This window comes from Pieris rapae, chromosome 7, assembly GCF_905147795.1.
Source record: "Pieris rapae chromosome 7, ilPieRapa1.1, whole genome shotgun sequence".
Lineage (NCBI taxonomy): Eukaryota > Metazoa > Arthropoda > Insecta > Lepidoptera > Pieridae > Pieris > Pieris rapae.
In genome coordinates, this window is record NC_059515.1 from 2,616,954 (window position 1) to 2,636,848 (window position 19,895).

General features: G+C 31.4%; 2 protein-coding genes across 3 annotated transcripts; both read right to left on the bottom strand.

Moving 5' to 3' along the window:
* Positions 1-6,012: 6,012 nt before the first annotated feature.
* LOC110992767 (protein singles bar) lies at positions 6,013-11,433 on the bottom strand. The gene is made up of 4 exons (XM_022258720.2): positions 10,958-11,433; positions 9,920-10,102; positions 8,214-8,354; positions 6,013-7,246 (listed from the first exon to the last, which is right to left on the bottom strand). The coding sequence occupies exons 1-4, from the start codon at positions 11,093-11,095 to the stop codon at positions 7,169-7,171; spliced, it is 540 nt and encodes a 179-aa protein (XP_022114412.1). The 5' UTR covers positions 11,096-11,433; the 3' UTR covers positions 6,013-7,168.
* A 1,310-nt stretch (positions 11,434-12,743) lies between these two features.
* Positions 12,744-18,255, bottom strand: LOC110992752 (CKLF-like MARVEL transmembrane domain-containing protein 8). 2 transcript variants are annotated; one of them, XM_022258696.2, is made up of 6 exons: positions 18,104-18,202; positions 17,606-17,654; positions 17,012-17,134; positions 15,415-15,603; positions 14,862-14,984; positions 12,744-14,315 (listed from the first exon to the last, which is right to left on the bottom strand). In XM_022258696.2, coding segments are annotated over exons 1-6 (561 nt in total). In that variant the 5' UTR covers positions 18,106-18,202; the 3' UTR covers positions 12,744-14,240. The 2 variants fall into 2 exon arrangements, with proteins under 2 accessions (XP_022114388.2, XP_022114389.2); XM_022258697.2 differs by lacking the exon at positions 17,606-17,654 and having other exon boundaries at positions 18,104-18,255.
* Positions 18,256-19,895: the final 1,640 nt, after the last annotated feature.

A 19,895-nucleotide genomic window follows, 5' to 3' on the forward strand; every position in this document is an offset into this window, starting at 1 on the left:
TTCATATTAACTTGTGAGATTTAAAATAATTAGAATTATGTAATTTAGAACTACTTTCTCCTGATATAAACTAGACTATAAATATATTCTTTATAATTCAACTTGTTAAATATATAATTTATTTACATAATTTTACAATAATTTTTTACATTTTATTAATTAGTCTTTGGACTTTAGATTTGCGATTTATTTCGTTTTTACAGACAATTCTGTTTGTACAAAATTCACACTAAATATATGAAATATTATTGAGAAAGCCCCATGAATCATAGGAAAAAAACAGACCCAGATAATGTCCATACAGATAATATTATGTACTTTGCAACCGCCCCCTTTAGCTTAGCGTAGTAGATAAGCAGCAAACAATGGATTGTTTTGAATTGGGATTATCTTTAATAAAAATATCATTTAAATATGAGCTGATTATTTATTTATTTATTTATTTATTTATTTATTTATTTATTTATTTATTTATTTATTTATTTATTTATTTATTTATTTATTTATTTATTTATTTATTTATTTATTTATTTATTTATTTATTTATTTATTTATATAGTACTCCAACAGCTAACACAAAATATATATAATAACAAACAAATACACCAAGAACATAGCCACAAACGGAATACATGATACATTATAATAAAAAGATTTAAAAAAGAGAACAAACAAACAAGGTATTTAATACAATTAACTGATTAAATTTAATTTTAAAAAATAAAATTTCGAATTGAAAATTAGGCTGCATTATAGGACGTTTGCTAAATTCTGGCCCTTAATATCGTATGGGTAGAGGACCCATAAGAGAGTTTCTACGGTAAACAGTTTTAACTAAATAATCCTTATATTTAACTAAATCTTGCCTTCTTTAACATGTTTTATTTTTGGGTTCTAAAACTCAGAGCTATTTGAAAAGTGCGTGACCAACTGAACTATAGAGGCACTTGTAATGAGGTACAATGAATGTGAAAGTAAATGTTCGTTCTTATGAAAAGGCTCAATAGAGCATTGAAGTTTGTAGAATATATCGACAAAGCCGCGTAACATAAAGATTCCTATGGCTCGATTCGTTTTTTTAATTGTTTTATGCTCGGTCGCCTCAGAGTTTTACATATAAAAAATACTACTGGCATTAGACGTCGTAACGATACGCAAGCGATGGATCAATCAATCTTTACAAAAAAATGATCATGTAGAATATTCTCAAATTATTTGCTTGATGTTTTAGTAAAAACCCAAGTAATGATCTAAAGGCCATTTAAATGTGTTTGCTAGTAATTTTACGTTATTCGGAACGTTATCACGACCTCTTCGGCTGAATTAAATACCTTAACGAACATAAACTAAAAGTAGAAATCCTATTTTTCCGCCGACGCTTTAATTGGCTGGTATATAAAAACTTCCTTTTCAACAAAATTATGGGAAATCCCTTTAAAAAAGACATAGTACTATTCTTTCTATGATATCGAACAATATTAAAATAATTAAAATTACATAATATTTATATCACAGACACTAGAAAGTAAATATTTAAAGTGAAGTCTCACGTGATTAAATTATAAATAGATAACTGACTAATATTATAGGATAGTTTTGGACTTCGACGAACTTATCACTTCACGAATCAAAATTATCATTACAAAGATTTTATCTTATTTGACGTTCATTCGGTGTTAATTAATGGTAAGTAAAGTGGCTCTGTAGGCAAAGTGTCCCACTTTCTCAACGGATGTTGACGGTGACGAAACGGTAATATGAATAGTTGAATTTCGATACTCTCGACTCGACTTATATTGTTCATAGACAATTTATTATTTGATTAAAAATAAATTGTTTTATCTATCGATACGTATTCTGCGCAAAGGATAAATAGCGCATTAATTAAGTAATGTCGTCAAATTTTTGAAAGATTTCTTCTAGCAAAAAAAAAAGCCATGAACCGACACGAATACTTACAAAACTATGAAATAATTTGTGTTACACACTTGCCAACTTTACATAAGTTGATAGACTATAATTTAAAGTAAAAGCCTAGTCATACAAAGTAAATATTACAAACTCTTTTTTAGTGTTCATATAATTGTAACGGAAAGTAAATCTACAACCGAAACAAAATGCACCTAGATCATTGGCGATCTTCTTTCCACGACTGAGCGGTTTCCAAGACATTTTCTTCCACCACTGGAACCAGCTGCCCACTGAAGTATTTTCAAACCAATCCGACTTAGGGACTTTCAAGATAAAAAACAAAAACCGAACCAATTCCAAAAAGACCGGCAAAGCATTTGCTAGTCTTCTAGCAGTGTCAGTAGCCTTTAGCCTCCAGCGCCATGTTCTATAGCCGCAACACGTAGCACCGTGGCTAAATTTTAAACATTATATAGAAACTTCTCCAAATGCGTAATATGTAAGAAGATTAGATTACGAAAACTTCCCTATCTTACATTCGATTTTGATGGAACCGATTCATGTTAATGAAGTACTTATCAGTCTCGCTACATTTTGTAAGAGCAGGTAATTTCCAACACTGATTAATCTTGACAACAAACAAACATGTTAACAATATGTATCACATTTATCAGTATTTTGAATGGCATCTAAAGTGTTTAAATCTACACGTCCAACTGTAATTCGTAAAAATATAATAAATTATTACACTATTATAATCAACGCACTTATCTTTCTATCCCATTGCACAAAAACTACTTGGCAAAAGACAAAAGTGTGTAGGATTTATAAATATGTACCCTTAATACTATGAAGAAAAGGTTTTTATATGTATATGTTATATTTATTTCGTCTTTGGTAGTACAAATACTACTGCATTTCTAAAATTAAATAAAAAATTGTTTAAAAACTATTTCAGACACCTGAACAAACATTTAAAATTTAAAATACAGATTGATCACTGATTGATTGGACTATGTGCTCAGAATTAAGGTCAAGATTGAAATGTATTTAGTTGTCCGAACAGCAGACAAATTGGCATTGTAATAAATTTAAACATTGTTTTGTTACACCGCAAACGTGATGCAAGTACAGAATATTATCATAACAAGTATTCAATCGTGGTGTTAGCGTTTTAAACATTACACTTATCACGTTCGTCGTCTCGTTTTTAATCAGTCTTTTATTACTTAGTTAATTATGTTTACTGGCGTACATTCTTAGCTTAGTATTATAAAGTAAGACGAGATATTCCTATTCAAACATTCTTATAATATATTCTTACATATATTAAATTTAACGCATTTAGCCTTACAAATCTTTTTTTTTATAGAACAGGGGGCAAACGGGCAGGAGGCTCACCTGATGTTAAGTTATACCGCCGCCCATGGACACTCTCAATGCCAGAGGGCTCGCGAGTGCGTTGCCAGCCTTTTAAGAATTGGTACGCTCTTTTCTTGAAGGACTCTAAGTCGAATTGGTTCGGTAATTTTAAATCTACTATTTATATATGGGGTGAGCAGAGACCGTCTCTACTGTCCTGTCATACCTCTCTCCTTCATCTACTGATTATGCTCGTCGTCAAATGGATAACAATTGAGTTAATTCTTCATTATTTATTCATATTATTTATTCTTATAGTCTATGGGCATAAGCTGAGGCATTCAAGATTAGCAAAGGATTTGATTTTCTATTAAATGTGACCGATTTAGGAAACGTGGTATAATGTATCGCAACAGCCTGCCATTCGTGGAAATAATTTTTCTTTTCCCTCCAATCGTTGTTTATCGAGACATCATTGACCGTTGTTCATTATTAGCGGTCTTTTCTGACATTTTTGTCTATGTTTCCTTAGTCTATGTTGAAATACCCTTAAAAAAGAACTTAGAGCAAATTCATTCATTCAAGTAGGAACTAGTTGATTCGTTAGTTATTTAGATCTATATTCAATTACATATCTTATCCTATTTAGTTGATATGTGTTAAGTATAAGAAATTAAACTGTAAATTATGTTGCTGTACACTGTTTTTTGTGTTACTTATCGTTTTTCTTTCTTTCAAAATAAGACTTAGTTATTATTTCACGTATAAGAGCAAGTAATAGGTACAAACTGTGGTTCAAACGCACTGTTTTTAGTGGTTGAGCTTTCTTAACTGCATGAAGGCTGTAACAGGAAGTGGAAATACCATTCAATCATCATCAAAACTTAAATTATATAAAAATTAAATTCATCATTTTACAAATGATTATAAATCCAGATTTATATACACCACACCGTCTTAATGGTTAAATCTTCCACGGCCCACGGCACTAGGCATATTCTTTTGCGAATCAATTCAATTATTTAAAAAAAGCATGCTTCGCCAAGGCTGGGCCGCACCCAGGAAAATATGTGTCCATGTAAATGTTCACATTCATATGTTAAGCTAGCCTAATTAATAATTAAGTATATAATAAATAGGATATTAAAAGCGTTAGGCTTTATTTAATTTATTTCTATGGGATACAAAAACCTATATCATAAATTATAGAACCTGTTAAACAACTCTGTATCCGGAATTTTGTCGTCTCTCGCTCCTCTGTAGTTTTTAAGTGTAACGGTAGAATATGTAATTAATGAGAATATCTGTTTTATGTTAATGTATAATAATGAGATTGATCACAATCGCACAACAAAAACAAGATAACATTTTTATTATGGGATTCATATTTAGAACATAACACGAAACGTTAAGAAAAATAATTGATAAATTATAAGAATTTGACTCATTGGGATACATATGAATGTCTTAAATTTCATTGACTAAATAAAAAACTTTAAAAAATTAGCAGCAATATATATGCCGCTTATACATCCGCAATAAGCAATCCGAGTCTCTGTCTGCGTACCACGCACACAGAGACTCGTTATTCAAGTGTTTAAACGTGTTAAAGAACGGTAACTCCACGTACCTGGTACGACGTAAATAAACGTCGTATTACAAGAATTTCTACATTGAGACCGCGTTCACACAATAGCGTCCTTTTTGATACACAAAAAATGGTCACTTTAATAGCAGAACCCAAATCTCTCTGTTAGTTTTACTTTGACTATAATGTGCGTACGCTTAAAATACAAACTGAGTAATAAAATATAAAACAGCTCCTCTAATCGGGAGATTTTCTGCAATAGCTACCAATTTTCACCTCTGACGAAAATTCGCGTTTGCGATGTTATGAATGAAATTGTTACACGGCAAGGACGGAAATTCGGCCGAACAACAGAGTCTTAACATCAATATGCGTGATGGGTATGGGAGAAGGCGACATCCACTGACATAACGTTTAATACAGAAATAACATAATACATAGAAATATATCTAATAACTAACCTTAAAATTTAATTATTAAAAAATTATATTAAAAGGAGTCCCTTTAGGCAAGGTTCCGAAGATACTAGCAGCGTTCCCCCTTTGAATAGCTAGACTAATTCTTTGTGCGAGGTAGCTGCCAGCTCTTCGTTCTCCTGTCCCATAATATAGTAATCATCTTACATTTCTATATGTCATATATACGTTTTGAAGGGAACCTCCTAAAATGGACACTTTATTCGATGTCAATTATTTATATACGTTGGTCAACTTTTTACATAGGTTTTACATACATTTCATTGTCAGTTGAGTATACTGAGCAAAAGTCAACTACAATTTGTTAGTGCCTTTAATACATAATTAGTCTAACGCAATACCAAGTTTAAGACATCACTTATGCTGAAAAAACCGTTTAGAAACTTCGTTAATATAACATTAAATTAAATTATTATATATATTTAATTATTAGTTATTGAACGTTGTTTGAGTGCCAATTCTAAATAATATTTGATAAATTATGGATTAGACGTGGCGGTGATGCCCCGCATTAGGCTCGCAAACGAGACGTCACTTATTACTTCACTATAGTTAAAGAATTGAACCTGCCAAAGGACACTAATCAACTAGTTTCAGTCAGTTCAGTAATAAGTCCTCGGTTTTATTTAAAGGAGAAAATTAAAATAATCTACAATAATATGTAGGTCTTGAACTTGGATGGTGTGACGATCTTTTCTAATCTGACTATGAAAAGAAATAAAACAAATAACGTATACTTTGGGAATAATGTATTATATTAGTATCCTAAAGGGTCCACTTTAAGTGAAATTCTTCGTTAGTTAACAAACAGTCGTACACAAAATACCAGTAGATCAGTAAATGCTAAACAAATCACTTATTATTTACAGATATTTTAACAAGATAATGGAATGAAGATATTGTTTTACAAACTTGCATACACGTTTTATTATTTATAAAAAGCTAAGAAATTTAATATAACATTTGTTTTCTATGTCTGTTTCGTCGACAACCACTAGATGTCACTAACCAAAGATACATATAAGATATAGATTTTCGTTTGTTACAACATAAAATAATACTTAATATTATAATTAAAAAGTACTATAACTATACCACTTTGTATGTGTTGAATTATAAAAGCTTAGGCTGTATCTGTGTCATTAATCATATTCATCTCATTTCCTTTATTGCCTGAAATTAGTCGTATTTTTTTTAGAGGCAAACAGATTTTCTTCATATTTCCCCTAAAAAAATTAGTGGTGCTACAACATTTATGATGTGGATGTGACATTTCTGCATCTGCTTCGTTTTCTAGTAACCAAATAGATTGCCTAATTCTATTATTGTCAAGCTTCTGTGCCTGACACTCGTCATCAACTTTTGGGACCAAGGCATGTCTCACGATGTATCCCGTACCCAAAAACCCTATACAGCCAGGATTACACGGCTAGACTTCAGAATAATTCGCTTAACCACTAGATAAACAAGCCGAATTTACGAATACCTTGCAGAAAAATATCTCCATACATATACAGCGTGCACGAGCTCATCTGTCCAGACCAATGACGCACGGCACTCAGTCGTCGTCCTTGGTCTGGAAAAGTCATGAGACCAAGTGTGCGGTAATGTCATGCCCATATATTTTTTTACAAGGGATTTTGGGGTATGTACCCAGGTTAATTTTCGTATTTCTAATATTAATTCCTGAAACTACAATATCGGCTAAATCAAATTAACATATAACATAACATTCATTACAACAGTTTCAGAATGGTTTACTTATTGCTGTTTTATATAAGTATGTCGTAATTATTATCTTTCTATAAGGATTTCATATGTTTTAAAACATTTATCGAATTCCTTTGTAATATTTATAGGATATATAAGCGTCTACTCCGTGAACGATGCCCACCACAACTCCAATATACTGAAAATAAATAAAATGTTAATTAAAGAACAAGAAATTCTTCTCAATATTACATAGCCAATGTTTGTACCACAGAAGTTTATCTAAAGTATTCAAAGTTTTCAATAAGTCATCAAATTGGGTTCGGCATTTAATTATGAAGCTATAGCAATTTATTAAAATATCTTTAAATTTAATCGTCTGGGGTAGATAACTGGAATGTGATTGACAAAATACCTATTGATTACTTTTTTTTTATTATTCTCATTACAATACAGTAGAACTCCAATTATCCGAACTCCGACTATCCGAATCGCCGATTATCCGAATCACAAAAAAGACCGCAAAACAGCTTACATTGACGAAGATGTTTAAAAAACAATGATTTTTATTTCTAAACTTGTACATAAGTACATTTTATTTATATTTAAAACATGTGAAAATTTCATGTTTCTTTCATTTAATTCAATAAAAAAACGTAGCTTTTATTCTCTCCAATGGCAATTTTTTTTAATCCGATTATCCGAATATTTGATTATCCGAATGGGTCGGATAATTGGAGTTCTACTGTAACTGTTTCTTAAGACTTTCCACGGAGTGCGATTGTGATATATTCCATGAAAACGATTTAAAAGAATCATTCACTATAATGAAATATGGGACCATCGCCATTGTCATGTAGCAATAATGCAGTTTTCTGTTGTGAGTTATGTTTCAAATCCGGTGTATGCAACGCCATCTCTGGTCGAAAACTTCCAAAACTTTACCGGACCGTATAAGATGGGTTTAAAATGGGATTTCACCTATCTTTAAACCCTCAGAATATCTAGATTTGACATAGAATTCGTTCGAAATGGACACACAGAATCTTTAATATTGAAAGTGCTATTAAAATCTTTATTATTTCTACATATGGTTTAAAGGCGGAAATATGTTTTATCCCATGCCCCACTGCGAGGTTGTGGGATCTTAAACTTGCGTTACTTACATATACGGCAGTCATAGCGGGATATGCGGCGTACATATTCACGAGAGCATAGCGTGGGTAAAGATATAAGTTTACGGCAACGCCCATGTACGACGACGCTGACAGGTACATGAAACATGCTACCGAGTTAAATACGCACTCCTGAAACATAATAAATATCTTAAAATACATGAAATTATAGGTGTTGCCCTGCTCTCAAACTTGATCGTGCTTTAGAATCACGTTTGTGAAGCAATCGTGATAAGGTATGCTTAGGGCAAAAATGGCAATGAATTAAAAGGCTGACCACTTATCTATAATGTAAATATTATCAAGAAACATATATATATGTGGCTGATACCAAAGGTTGTTTTTATAAATGAAATCCAGCTATCACAATTAACAAACAATCACTTTTAAGACTGTTATGTATAATTCTTGTATTTCCTTTTCTTTTGTTTTGCCATTAATGAATCTGTGAGAGTAGCTTTTAACTTGATGTTATTAATATTTTTTTGTTTCATATTTGCGCATCACCTTTATTATTTACATCTTCCAGGCAACATAGGGTTGTTAGCTTATCGCTTATTAGCGATAAGGCCGCTCGTTGCATCCTTTATAATTTATATATTTATTATTTGTTTTTTTTTATAAATGTAAGGAAGTGTGAATACATAAATAAATGTTTAAAAGGCAAGACCACACCTCGTTTCATAAAACATCGTAATTCATAAAACTTTACATTCTCTTACAGCGAAATGAACATTGTATAATGTACAACAATGGATATTAAGGTTATCATTGTATGTCTTAGATTGCATTCATTGCAACACAGGTTGCATAAGACAAACTCGTTCGATTCATTGGATATAAAATTGCATTTTTATAACACCTTGTGTAACTTGCGCTATCGATGCGTATCAACTTTCAAATTGTTCATAAACTAAATATAACAATATATAAATGTCTAAATCACTACAGTGTAATGTGGAGACTGGAGTCTGGACTATGTCTTCTTTGCTTTGACTAAGTTGGATTCGGTTAAATAAACCGCTTTTAGTCGTACACAATTTCCAAATGAAAGCAATCATCTACTTGATTATAATGAAAGATAATAAGTTAAACGGACCAAGTCACATTAGAATTAGGTAGGTAAATAATAATGTTATATAAGAAAAAATTATAATATTAATAACATAAAAACTAACGCTGCAAAAACTACTACTATATTCCGCTGTAGACTCGCTCCAAAATATTTTATATAATAGCTAAATTAAATATATATTATATTTAATAATTAATAAGTCATTTTTGTGACCTTCTTCGGTTCTGAATTTAGGTATATAATAATTAATATAATTGGTATTATGCCGGCTACGGCTTAATTCTAATATATCTTTAATTTAATAATATTTTTGTTTCGTATGATTGTACTTTATGACAAAAATTTTCAAAATACGTCTTTGAATAACATTCTTATGTCTATTACCATTACGTAAGCTTTACGAAGTAATTTTTGAGTTGAAAAGGTTGTGGTACCTATAACTAAGAAAATTAAGTAGTCATTATGAATGTAGTGTATCGTGTTGTTTTCACATTCACGTTTGGAGTACAAATGTATATGCTTTCCGTAAAAGCATCTTTAATTAGAATTAATTCAAAGCATCATAGTGCCAGTTTCTGTTTTGGTATGTTGTTACATAAGACATAGATTTTAATATACTTACGAAGATCGACTGGCGTATTAAGCTCTGTGAATTTGATGAAAGAACATAACAAGCTATGAGTAATGATGTTGTAAGGAGACAGGCTGATGCTGTAGTCAGGAATCCGTGGAAAGCTGAGCCCATGCTGCTGGCTTCTGATAGACCATACTTCACGAGAAGACTCTGGCACAAGGAGCCCAATAACTGGTGAAGAAATATCGATATAAATATACAATCTACAAAAATTTGTTAGCAAAGTTTGATGCAAAACTGAGTGGAAAGAGTTAGGATTAACTAAGTCGCTTTAAAAAGCTTGGTCCAAGCAAAAAATGGGCCTTTACACCATGCGTATGTCTCAAATTTTATAAATGTTTATTGTAATTAAACAAACCATCTTCAATTCAGGTTTGGACTAATATTTTTTTTTAGAATATAACCATAATTAATTAAGCGAGGTAGACATTTAGATTCTCTCCCTTGTAAATAAGCATAATATGGGCCTTAAATAGCTATTATTTCATTAATTTTGTTATCACCTTCTAAAATCAAATAAAAGTAACAGTGTTTTAGAACTAATTTAATTTATTAATGTTATATAACTGTTATGGAACTGATATATTATCTGTAGATCTTTACAAGCATCGATGGCAGATTTACAAATTTTTAAGCTTTGAAATTTTTACCGCCCAAATTAACCAATCCAACAATTACGTTGCACGTATAAGTTTTTGGGCTTGATTATTGACCGCAAAATTATACAACGACCATCCCAGCTGCCCACTAGTAGTAGGACTGATATGTATGTGTGATATGAACAGCTTTTTTGCTACCTCATATGTATCTATGAGGTAGCAAAAAAGCTGTTCCCATTTTCCGCTCTAAAAATCGGCAGGTTCCAGCCTACTCACCCTGGTGATAAATCCGCCACTGGCAAGCATACTCCCAAATTGCCATGAATTAAGCTTTAAAACACTAGTAAATTAATCGTACAATAGCCGCAATTTCCAATATTCGGTAAGAGCATCAGTAACTTATATGTTATTCAAAATGAGTACTTACAGCTTCCGTTAATTTAATTAATCCGTGTTGTGATGTTAAATAGCCAAAATTGATGCATTCACAGCATCTACAACAACAACACTTAATGCCACGGCCAGAATTCGGCGCCACACGCACTATAGTAGGACCTCGGGTCATTTTTAATAAAAATTTAGTTTTCCAGACCTGTATACGCGAAACAAACAACTTTGTTTGACCCGACAGGAAATTGAGTTTACACTCGTGCGTCAAAAATATTTTTAGACAATTTTCGCACGCACACAGTTCATTAAACCCTCTGTCCTAATAACACAATTGCTCTCAATACAATTTAATTTTAAAAATCGAACGACCACGCGATCAGAATTGTTGGTTTGACTGCTGCGCGTGTCAGGACCATATTATCCTAAACGAAAATAGATGCGCACGCGCCGCAGGAGGGTGTCCTCTAATGTACATTTACTCATCCCATTCTTTGTTTCATAAGCTATAAATACCCTTAATGTATGGTGAGCCCGTGACTCTAACTACAAATTATAATAAAGAGTTTAAGACTTAGGCCAGTTTCAGAACAGGCCAGTAAAAAAAACTTACTTAGTCTTGAGATTAGATTTTCTTTTTATATTATCTAGAGATTAGGAATATAATATAGTAAATAAAACATGTATTTATAAAATTATAAATGTTTTTGTAATATTTTTTATAAAAACGTACATCAAGTAAGCTGAATATGTGTTACGTTTACAGAATGAATAATAATTAAATTCAAGGAAAATTTTAAAAACATACAATTATGTGCTTAAGTAATATTTAAGACAAATCCTACAAACTTAGATTAATAGACTAAGAGACTAGTAATTCAGTGTAACAATTATAACAGACTCATAGAATAGTTATCCATACAACCACTTCAATATCGTATATTGACCCAACATTTCGTTATATACATACTTATTACATAAACAATTAACTTAAAGATTGAAAAGTTCACTCCTGCCAAAAAAATAATGTGGTATAATGGTGCTCTAGCATTTAATTTCCATCCTTATCAACGCTGCATATAACAATTTTTGTTGAACCCACTTCAATAAATTGATTCAATCAAAGAATAACAATGTTGCAAATATATGACGAAGACTATATCCTCTTGGGCCGTAGAGTTCAAGTGTACTGGCGCTAATTAAAGATTGAAGTTGGACCTGGCCGACCGGTGATCCTGAAGCTTTTCTCGATAACGGATAAGTATCACAATACAGCCAGAATATGCTGCTAACATTAAATGCAAATGCAACAGGGACCAAATTTTTTAAATTTGTTTTGATTTTCTCTTGATCCATTTTTATTTATTATTATTATTTTTATGTAAGTTAAGAATATTATAATAACTGTATATTTGTCTGTTCAAAATAAACCTAACTGATGAACAATGTTTTTTACTTTGTGTAATTTGGAATACTAAATAACATTACCATTTCAAATACATGAAGACTTACAATCTTTTTTATATGCGAGCTTTGTTGCTAATAGTTTTATTTTCTTATTGTAGGTTTCCTTGACGATCTATTATTATTTTTTGATATGAAGCATTAGGTATTAATATTTCATGCTAAATACTATGTAACGGTCTGAATTTCAAATTTGCTTTTCGCATTGAACATGTTAAACAAAAAGTTCGGTATCATTGAGGCTAAATGATTTTTTACTTTTGTATGAACAGTTCAATAAATATTATATATTATATATATAATCTTCTCTTTATTATAGAAAAATAGATGTGGTAAAATATAACATTCTGTAATATGTTAACATAAATAAAATATAATTTATACTTCCAGTTTTGTGCTGAACATGCTGGCTTTAAAATCTTACAATATAGTACATATAAGAAGCATGGAAGCACGTTTAATTAAATATATTAAAAAATATACTTAATGTTCGAGAATTTGTTACAAAAGGCACAGCTTCTAATTTCAGAACAGTATATTCTGTTCTATTGGAGTAAAGGCATATTTACTTATAGATTATATTATAAAATATTTTCAATGGCAAGTCAATAATAGCCATCAATAGTCCATGAAACCATTCGTCCGGTATTTCCCCTCCCCCCTCAAAGTTATTTTTATAGAACAAGGGGCAAATGTACAGGAAGCTCATATGATATTAAGTAATACCCATGAATACTTACTCTGGTAGAAGGCTCTCAAGTGCGTTGCCAGCCTTTTTAGAAATAGTACGCTCCTTTCTAGAAGTCGATATACTTCAGTGGTTAGCTGGTTCCACAAAGTAGTGGTGTGTGGCAAAAACTGCCAACGAAATTCTACAAATGTAAATCACATCTTTGTCCGATGCTGAAACTTAGCTATATTAATTTGGACATTTGTTTCATTTACCAGTATATAAATATAAAAATACATAGGTATTATACATACCATAATACACTTTTTTGTACAATCAATTTATTTTCATCAAAGACATTTAAAGTAAGTAGACCCGCCATTACAATGGAAAAGTCGTAACTCTCATAGCATTAAAAATATGATGTTGGATGTCTCTAGCTTTATCAAAATATGATATTATCACCAAATAATTTGAAAAGTGAGAAAACCGTCGCGATATACTATACCTTTAAAAATACTTCCTATATACTATATACTATACGTCCTATATACACTTACGACTTGGCTATGGTGCCAATATTTGAATAGCGGCAACTGAATAAGTCGTATCAGCGAAGGCGCGCCAATGCAACATCGCAAATTAAATAGTATGGGATGCGGCACTTAGGATTTTTAAAATGATTAAAAAACAATCTTATATTAAATGATATCATGGATTTCCACCGGTGACGTCACTGTAGCCAGAAATTTCGGTATATTGTCTATTACTTTAACTGTCTTTGGTTATACGTTGCAAAACTGTTTATGTCAGTACATACAAATTAAGTTAAAATGTGTTTTTCCCGCAAATATAATGACAATGAACAATTTTTAAGATCACTTAGGCGTTAGACATTTTAGATACTCAAAAGCAACATTAATATTTACATAATAAAAATATTCTTCCATCATTAGTTAAATTAATGAGAGGATATTTAATATACGAAATTATTAGAAATTTTCTCAAAGCACAAAGATACATTTTCCTACTTTTATAAAATTAACTAATATTTTCGCTTAGAGTATGAAGAGTACCTAATAATATCCATGTTATGTTTTAAACCTGTATTATTAATATAATTCCATTCAAAACCTTATACAACAATAAATTAATTCTTAATTAACAATATCATTCATAATCGTATAAGTTATAAGCCTCTGTAGGAACGGTTCGCTAAGAATGTACTAAATAAATAAAGGATCGCCATCACGAGGCCCATAACCTGAAAAAAAGTATAAAAGTTAAAATAAACAACGAGTTATATCGTAAGAAAATATGTCTTTAAACGTAAAATTATACAATTATTTTGTTAAGAGTAACCAATGGGGCTGAAACGACGACACTCTTTTAACTGTAAATTAAAAATAAATGTGATTTTCATTTACTCGTAAGCGAATCGGTATTAAACTATTGGGAATCTGCTATTTAAAATAAATAAAAACCACTAACAAATAACTAAAGCCTTTTCAGATCCGGGCCTCATATTTCTGTATCTGTTTCATGATCATTTGTCAATCTAATAGGCAAGTAGATGATCAGTCTCCTGTGCCTGCCCTTCCTCGACTTTTTGGGTATAAGGCACGTTTCCTCGCGATGTTTTCCTACACCGTTCGAGCGAAACTTTAATGCGCAAAGACATAAAGTCACATTGGTGCATCGGACCTACTCTTTATCTCAGGGATGAGTCACACAAGGCAAATACTGTTTTTAACAAAAGAAATGATTTTGATTATGCTTTAAAACTCTTCAAAAGGACTAGAACACTTACGGCGGCAGCTAGGTAGGGTTCGAAGTCATTCCTATAGCCACTTCTCCGGTGATTCACCTCTATTAAAAGCGTAAGACCTGCCGCTAGGTAGAGTACGAACGCAATCCCGTGATACACGACTTCCTGAAATATTAATAAATAAATCAGTGGCGCTACAACCTCTTTAGGTAATTTTTTTTTTAATCTAATAGGCAAGTAGGTGATCAGCCTCCTGTGCCTGACACACGTCGTCGACTGTTTAGGTCTAAGACATGTTGGTTTCCTCACGATGTTTTCCTTCACCGTTCGAGCAAATGTTAAATGCGCTTTAGGTTATATTAATGAAATATAATCATTATCAATAAATATTTTGAAAGAGCAATGGCAAAGTTATATTTCTCAAGGGCTAGCTTAATCTTTTGACGTAGCATTTCTCCAAATAAAATTATAGAATTCGTTTAGTTGTGATATTTAGAATTCTTATTTACTAAATCTTACATAATCTATAGTTTTTAATCACTTTATTAGTAGTAGTTATGAACTTATTTACATATCACTTCTCCAATATACTTACATACAAAGTTTTGGATATCATTGTAGCTGTTGAAAATGACATGACACACGACAGAAGCAAACAGAATGTTCCTATCAAAAATGCCACCGATATTAGAAGGAAGAATAATTCTGGTTTCTGATCATTGTATTTCACATATCTCGGCTCGAAATAATAGCTGACCACACCGACACAGGCCGCTCCAAGTATCTAGAAAAAAAAATCAAATAACTTTATATCTTAACAAAAATTCAAACCTTAATCAATGAAGGAATGGATAGTTATTATATTGTTGAACAGTCGCCGTGGCGTACTACTTAACGCACAACAGGGTCTGGATTCGATTTATATAGGGTGTAATGAATGGATAATATGTTATCTGCGAGTAGAGTTCAACGTAAATTAATCAATGAAGATTTTTATAAATGTCACGGTTATTAAAATGATCGTAATCATTGAGATTATTTTATCCCAGTTCAACCAATTTGTATGACTAAAAACTTGACGATTTGAGAGTGGCGGAGCGATTCTTATGACCTTAAAATACAAACATAAAAAATATTTGTATTTATGCATTACATAACATTTATAAATCAAATTATTATTTAAAAATAATTATATTTAACTATAAAAGATCGAACTTTGGTTAGACCTTAGCATCTAGTGTTTATAGGAAAACATGACATCAACAGTACAGTATCAATTGAAATTCCTTAAACTAGCTATTTAACCCTGTAAAAGGTCAGCCTTCCTCGTAAAAGACAAAACATACGCATTATAAATAAATTAATGATTTATTAATAATAATAATTTATTTATTGCAAGAATATGGTACAAAATGTTAAGGTGGTACAATCGTAAATCGTTCGCATATTATCTTTATTTACATTTCACATTATTAGTCAAAGTCAATTCTTATATTATAAACAATATAATTAGAATGTTTATATATAAGCTATTTTAAATATTAATTGATGATTTTTTTATAAAGACGATAAACCTGCTGATGGCGACATGACATCATTCACAAATGATTCAAAGAATTTTGTTTGAGGTGACGTATAAGGACACTTTTAAGCAATTGCTTATTTTATTTGAGAATTCAATTAACTACGATATATTTTATAAATTCCATTATGTAAAATGTAATACGAAATATAAGGGAAATAATGTTGACATACATTGACCTAATTTATATACATGTGTATATTTTACGTAAGAACTCTTCCGACGGTTTTCGTAACGATAAAATAGGTCAATTAAAAATACGATATCCTTCGTGGCTTAGTGGTTAATAAGCGTTTAACCTGGTTTGGTTTCTAACCGTTGATTGGTAAACTCAAAAGCAAAAAGCTAAAAGATGAAAATTCTCGTAGGTTTGGTTTTTGTACTACTATTTTAATAGTTTTAAATTCTCATTACATAATATAATAAATATTTATATAAATAATTCAAAATTCTATTTCGCGCAAAGGAATCTGGGGTTAACATAAAAGTGAGTCATAGGCCGATTACAGCTGACCCTATTAAACATTTAATGTGTATTAAGCATTACCAAAATTTGACCCATTAAGTCAATATCACCAGGTATTCTATTGAGAATTGTTAAGAATCATACCAGTTGTGCCAATTTAAGTAAGCCAGGTACAGTGCCAAGGTAGCCAGTGTTGACAAAGAGCGGCGTTCCCGATGTGGTAGCAGTTGTCCTCGTTATGGTTACTGTGTGAGACATTGCTGGTGGCTGTAAAAATTACATGATTGTGTATATGCAATATATTTGAATAAAGAATACACAAAATGGTATGTTTTTTTGAATATATATAACTTTACGCTGAAATCAAATCGTTGTAATAAAATCATGACAAAGTATAATCACTTCTGGAGTAACAAAGTTATTCTAAATTGAAAGTTATTTTAGTATGTTGTGTACCTTCGAATTATAAATGATATTCTAAAACTAGGCTCAGAAAATAAAATCTTATGTTAAAGGGGTGTAGTATATATATTGAAAACAAAGCATGTACAAACATATTTATAAATACTAATACTTCATTAATAATTTTGCTATTCACACCTAATGTATCATTCAATTTTACATAAGTCCTCTATAGTGAACGATATCTAACTGCTTGCATGAAAATTTACAAGTACACTATTGTGATGTGACATAAAATGAAATAATTAAAGAAACGATTGTAAAATACTTGGTTACCGTTGATAGTGAAGGGTACGGTCGTCCGGAAATCGTCTGTATTGAGGACCTATTGCGAAAAGTGCGTATTTATTTTTTAATATGTCAATAAGCATTACTCCATCACCCAAAATGTTCGGTCTAGGTCAACGCGTTGGCGTGCCGACGCGAGTTTTATAAGGCGAGGCCGCCTGGAACCGCGCATATAAACATATCGTTGAGTACCCATGAAATAATAACCACGTTGAAACATCTGGCATCTTATTGTAATTTAAATTTGGAATTATAGTTTGACGCTAATGCATTATATTTACTATAGTTCAAAATATAACTCGTTAAAGTATTTATACTCTATGATATACAATATCAGTTATGCCGACGATAACAGGAAAAAGGTTTTAAACGCAAATAAATAAATATTAAATAACAAATGTTAAAGTATTAATGTATAAATAAAATAACTCTATAAATAGAAATGACCCATTGGTATTATGATTGTATATCAAACGGCGTACTTACATTTTTAATAGTTTTCCAAAATGCAAGTGATCTGGGGAAATCCGCGAAAATAGCGCGCAACTCTGTGAACCGCGACTGAACAACTGCTGATTGCAACAAATCAGACGCTGATTCACTTGTGGCTTTGCGCATGCGTAAGGCTATAAAATAATCCTAAGTATATAACATATACTCGTAACTCGCATATATATCTCGCACGATACACAATGCCTCTATTGTTAAGGTTTTTATAAGGAATAAACTACGTGGTGCACATTTTCTGCGTTTTTAACTGACAATTTAACAGCAGCTTTCAGTGCAAGTTTGCACACCGTTGCCAGATTTTAAAGGATCATCCTTCGCGCGAAGACAATAAAGGCGCCGCCACCGATTTTTTTTTTAACTTACACAACAATATAAATAAGCTACTTACTACCTACCTACATAGCATTTAAATTTAAATGTACCCGCGTACATAGCGCAAATTTAAATAACAAAACATATATTTCTATTATTCTATACGTATAGATAATATTTACATTTGTCGCTTAATTTTACTTTGTCTTACTTTATTTTAAAGTGAACGCCGAATCTATGTCCGTTCCTCTACCTAAATAAGCGGAAGCGAACTGGTTTTACCTATTGAGGAAAATATAATCTAAATATAACTGAAGAACAGCTTTTTCGGTCAAAATTAACAAATAATAATTTCTTCAAAAGATGTAATTTTTATAATCTACATCAACTCTCAATTAAATAAGTATCCATATTGAAGGCAATATTGGTTAAAAGATGTATTATGTCTCATATCATAAGTACATATAAGATATTTCTTCACCACTCGTGTTAGCATCAGATGCGTCATGCTAAACATACGCCGCCTCTAAGAGCATGAGTCCAAGAGGCTATGTACCTATTGCCCATTTTAACACTTTATTCACAAGAACTTAGTACATCCTTTTCATCAGAATCGATACTTCATTAGAGATGGGTTGGGGGTTCTTGTTTTATTCTGGCTGCACCATGAAGTATTGTTCCAAGGAATTATACGTTCATACATAGCTTACTATCCTAGGAACTATAGTTATGTTCACCAACTCATTAAATATCTTCTTAATGTGTCTGAGATGCAACTAATTTTCTTTTAATATTTTTTGGATTTGAAGTCAAAAATACGTTGTCTGTATTGGCAAATTTAGTCAGTCAACAAGTAAATCAATTGTTTAAGAACTAATAGTCTGACTGTTTCTTCTTTAACAATATTTCATCAGACTAAGAGTGAGTAAACGGCATTTTAGCTTTGACACTCGGTGATATTCAAAAACGATACGAGTCCCGTATAAAAAAACCTATTCGACTAGGGGTCCTTCAAGAAAAGAAAACACCAATTATTAAAAAACGCAATTACGAGCCAACGCAATTGATCACATCGAGGCAATATGAGTGTACATAGGCAATTTACAGCATATTAGCTTCATGCCCGTTTGGCCATTGATAAAAAAATCGTAAGGGAGTCAGATAAAGTCTCATTTGTGAATGAAATGATGTGACTATCTTAGACTTATTAAGCGATCTAATAAAGAATAAATATACTGTGTGTGTTTTGTGTTCTCTTATTTAATTATGCATTTATTTCTTCACACACGGGTCAACGTAATTGCCCAGACGAAACTCTGCGATTGCAGAATATGATTATATTTACTTTAAATTGTGGTCTGTGGTAAGTTGTTTTTAGACGTTTTCATATTTCGTTTGCATAATATATTTTTTACACCCAGTTTCTGTTTGCACCCTTTATATTCAACCTCCACCA

What these genes read in the sequence shown, in the direction of transcription:
- LOC110992752 (XM_022258697.2), bottom strand. Translation starts at nt 18,235, where the DNA reads ATGCGCAAAGCCACAAGTGAATCAGCGTCTGATTTGTTGCAATCAGCA. An exon ending in TGATATCCAAAACTTTGTAT is followed by an intron (nt 14,985 to 15,414) that starts GTAAGTATATTG and finishes TTAATATTTCAG; the next exon opens with GAAGTCGTGTATCACGGGAT. An exon ending in AACCCTACCTAGCTGCCGCC is followed by an intron (nt 14,316 to 14,861) that starts GTAAGTGTTCTA and finishes ACTTTTTTTCAG; the next exon opens with GTTATGGGCCTCGTGATGGC.
- LOC110992767 (XM_022258720.2), bottom strand. Translation starts at nt 11,095, where the DNA reads ATGACCCGAGGTCCTACTATAGTGCGTGTGGCGCCGAATTCTGGCCGT. An exon ending in TAATTAAATTAACGGAAGCT is followed by an intron (nt 10,103 to 10,957) that starts GTAAGTACTCAT and finishes TTTCTTCACCAG; the next exon opens with TTATTGGGCTCCTTGTGCCA. An exon ending in TAATACGCCAGTCGATCTTC is followed by an intron (nt 8,355 to 9,919) that starts GTAAGTATATTA and finishes ATTATGTTTCAG; the next exon opens with GAGTGCGTATTTAACTCGGT.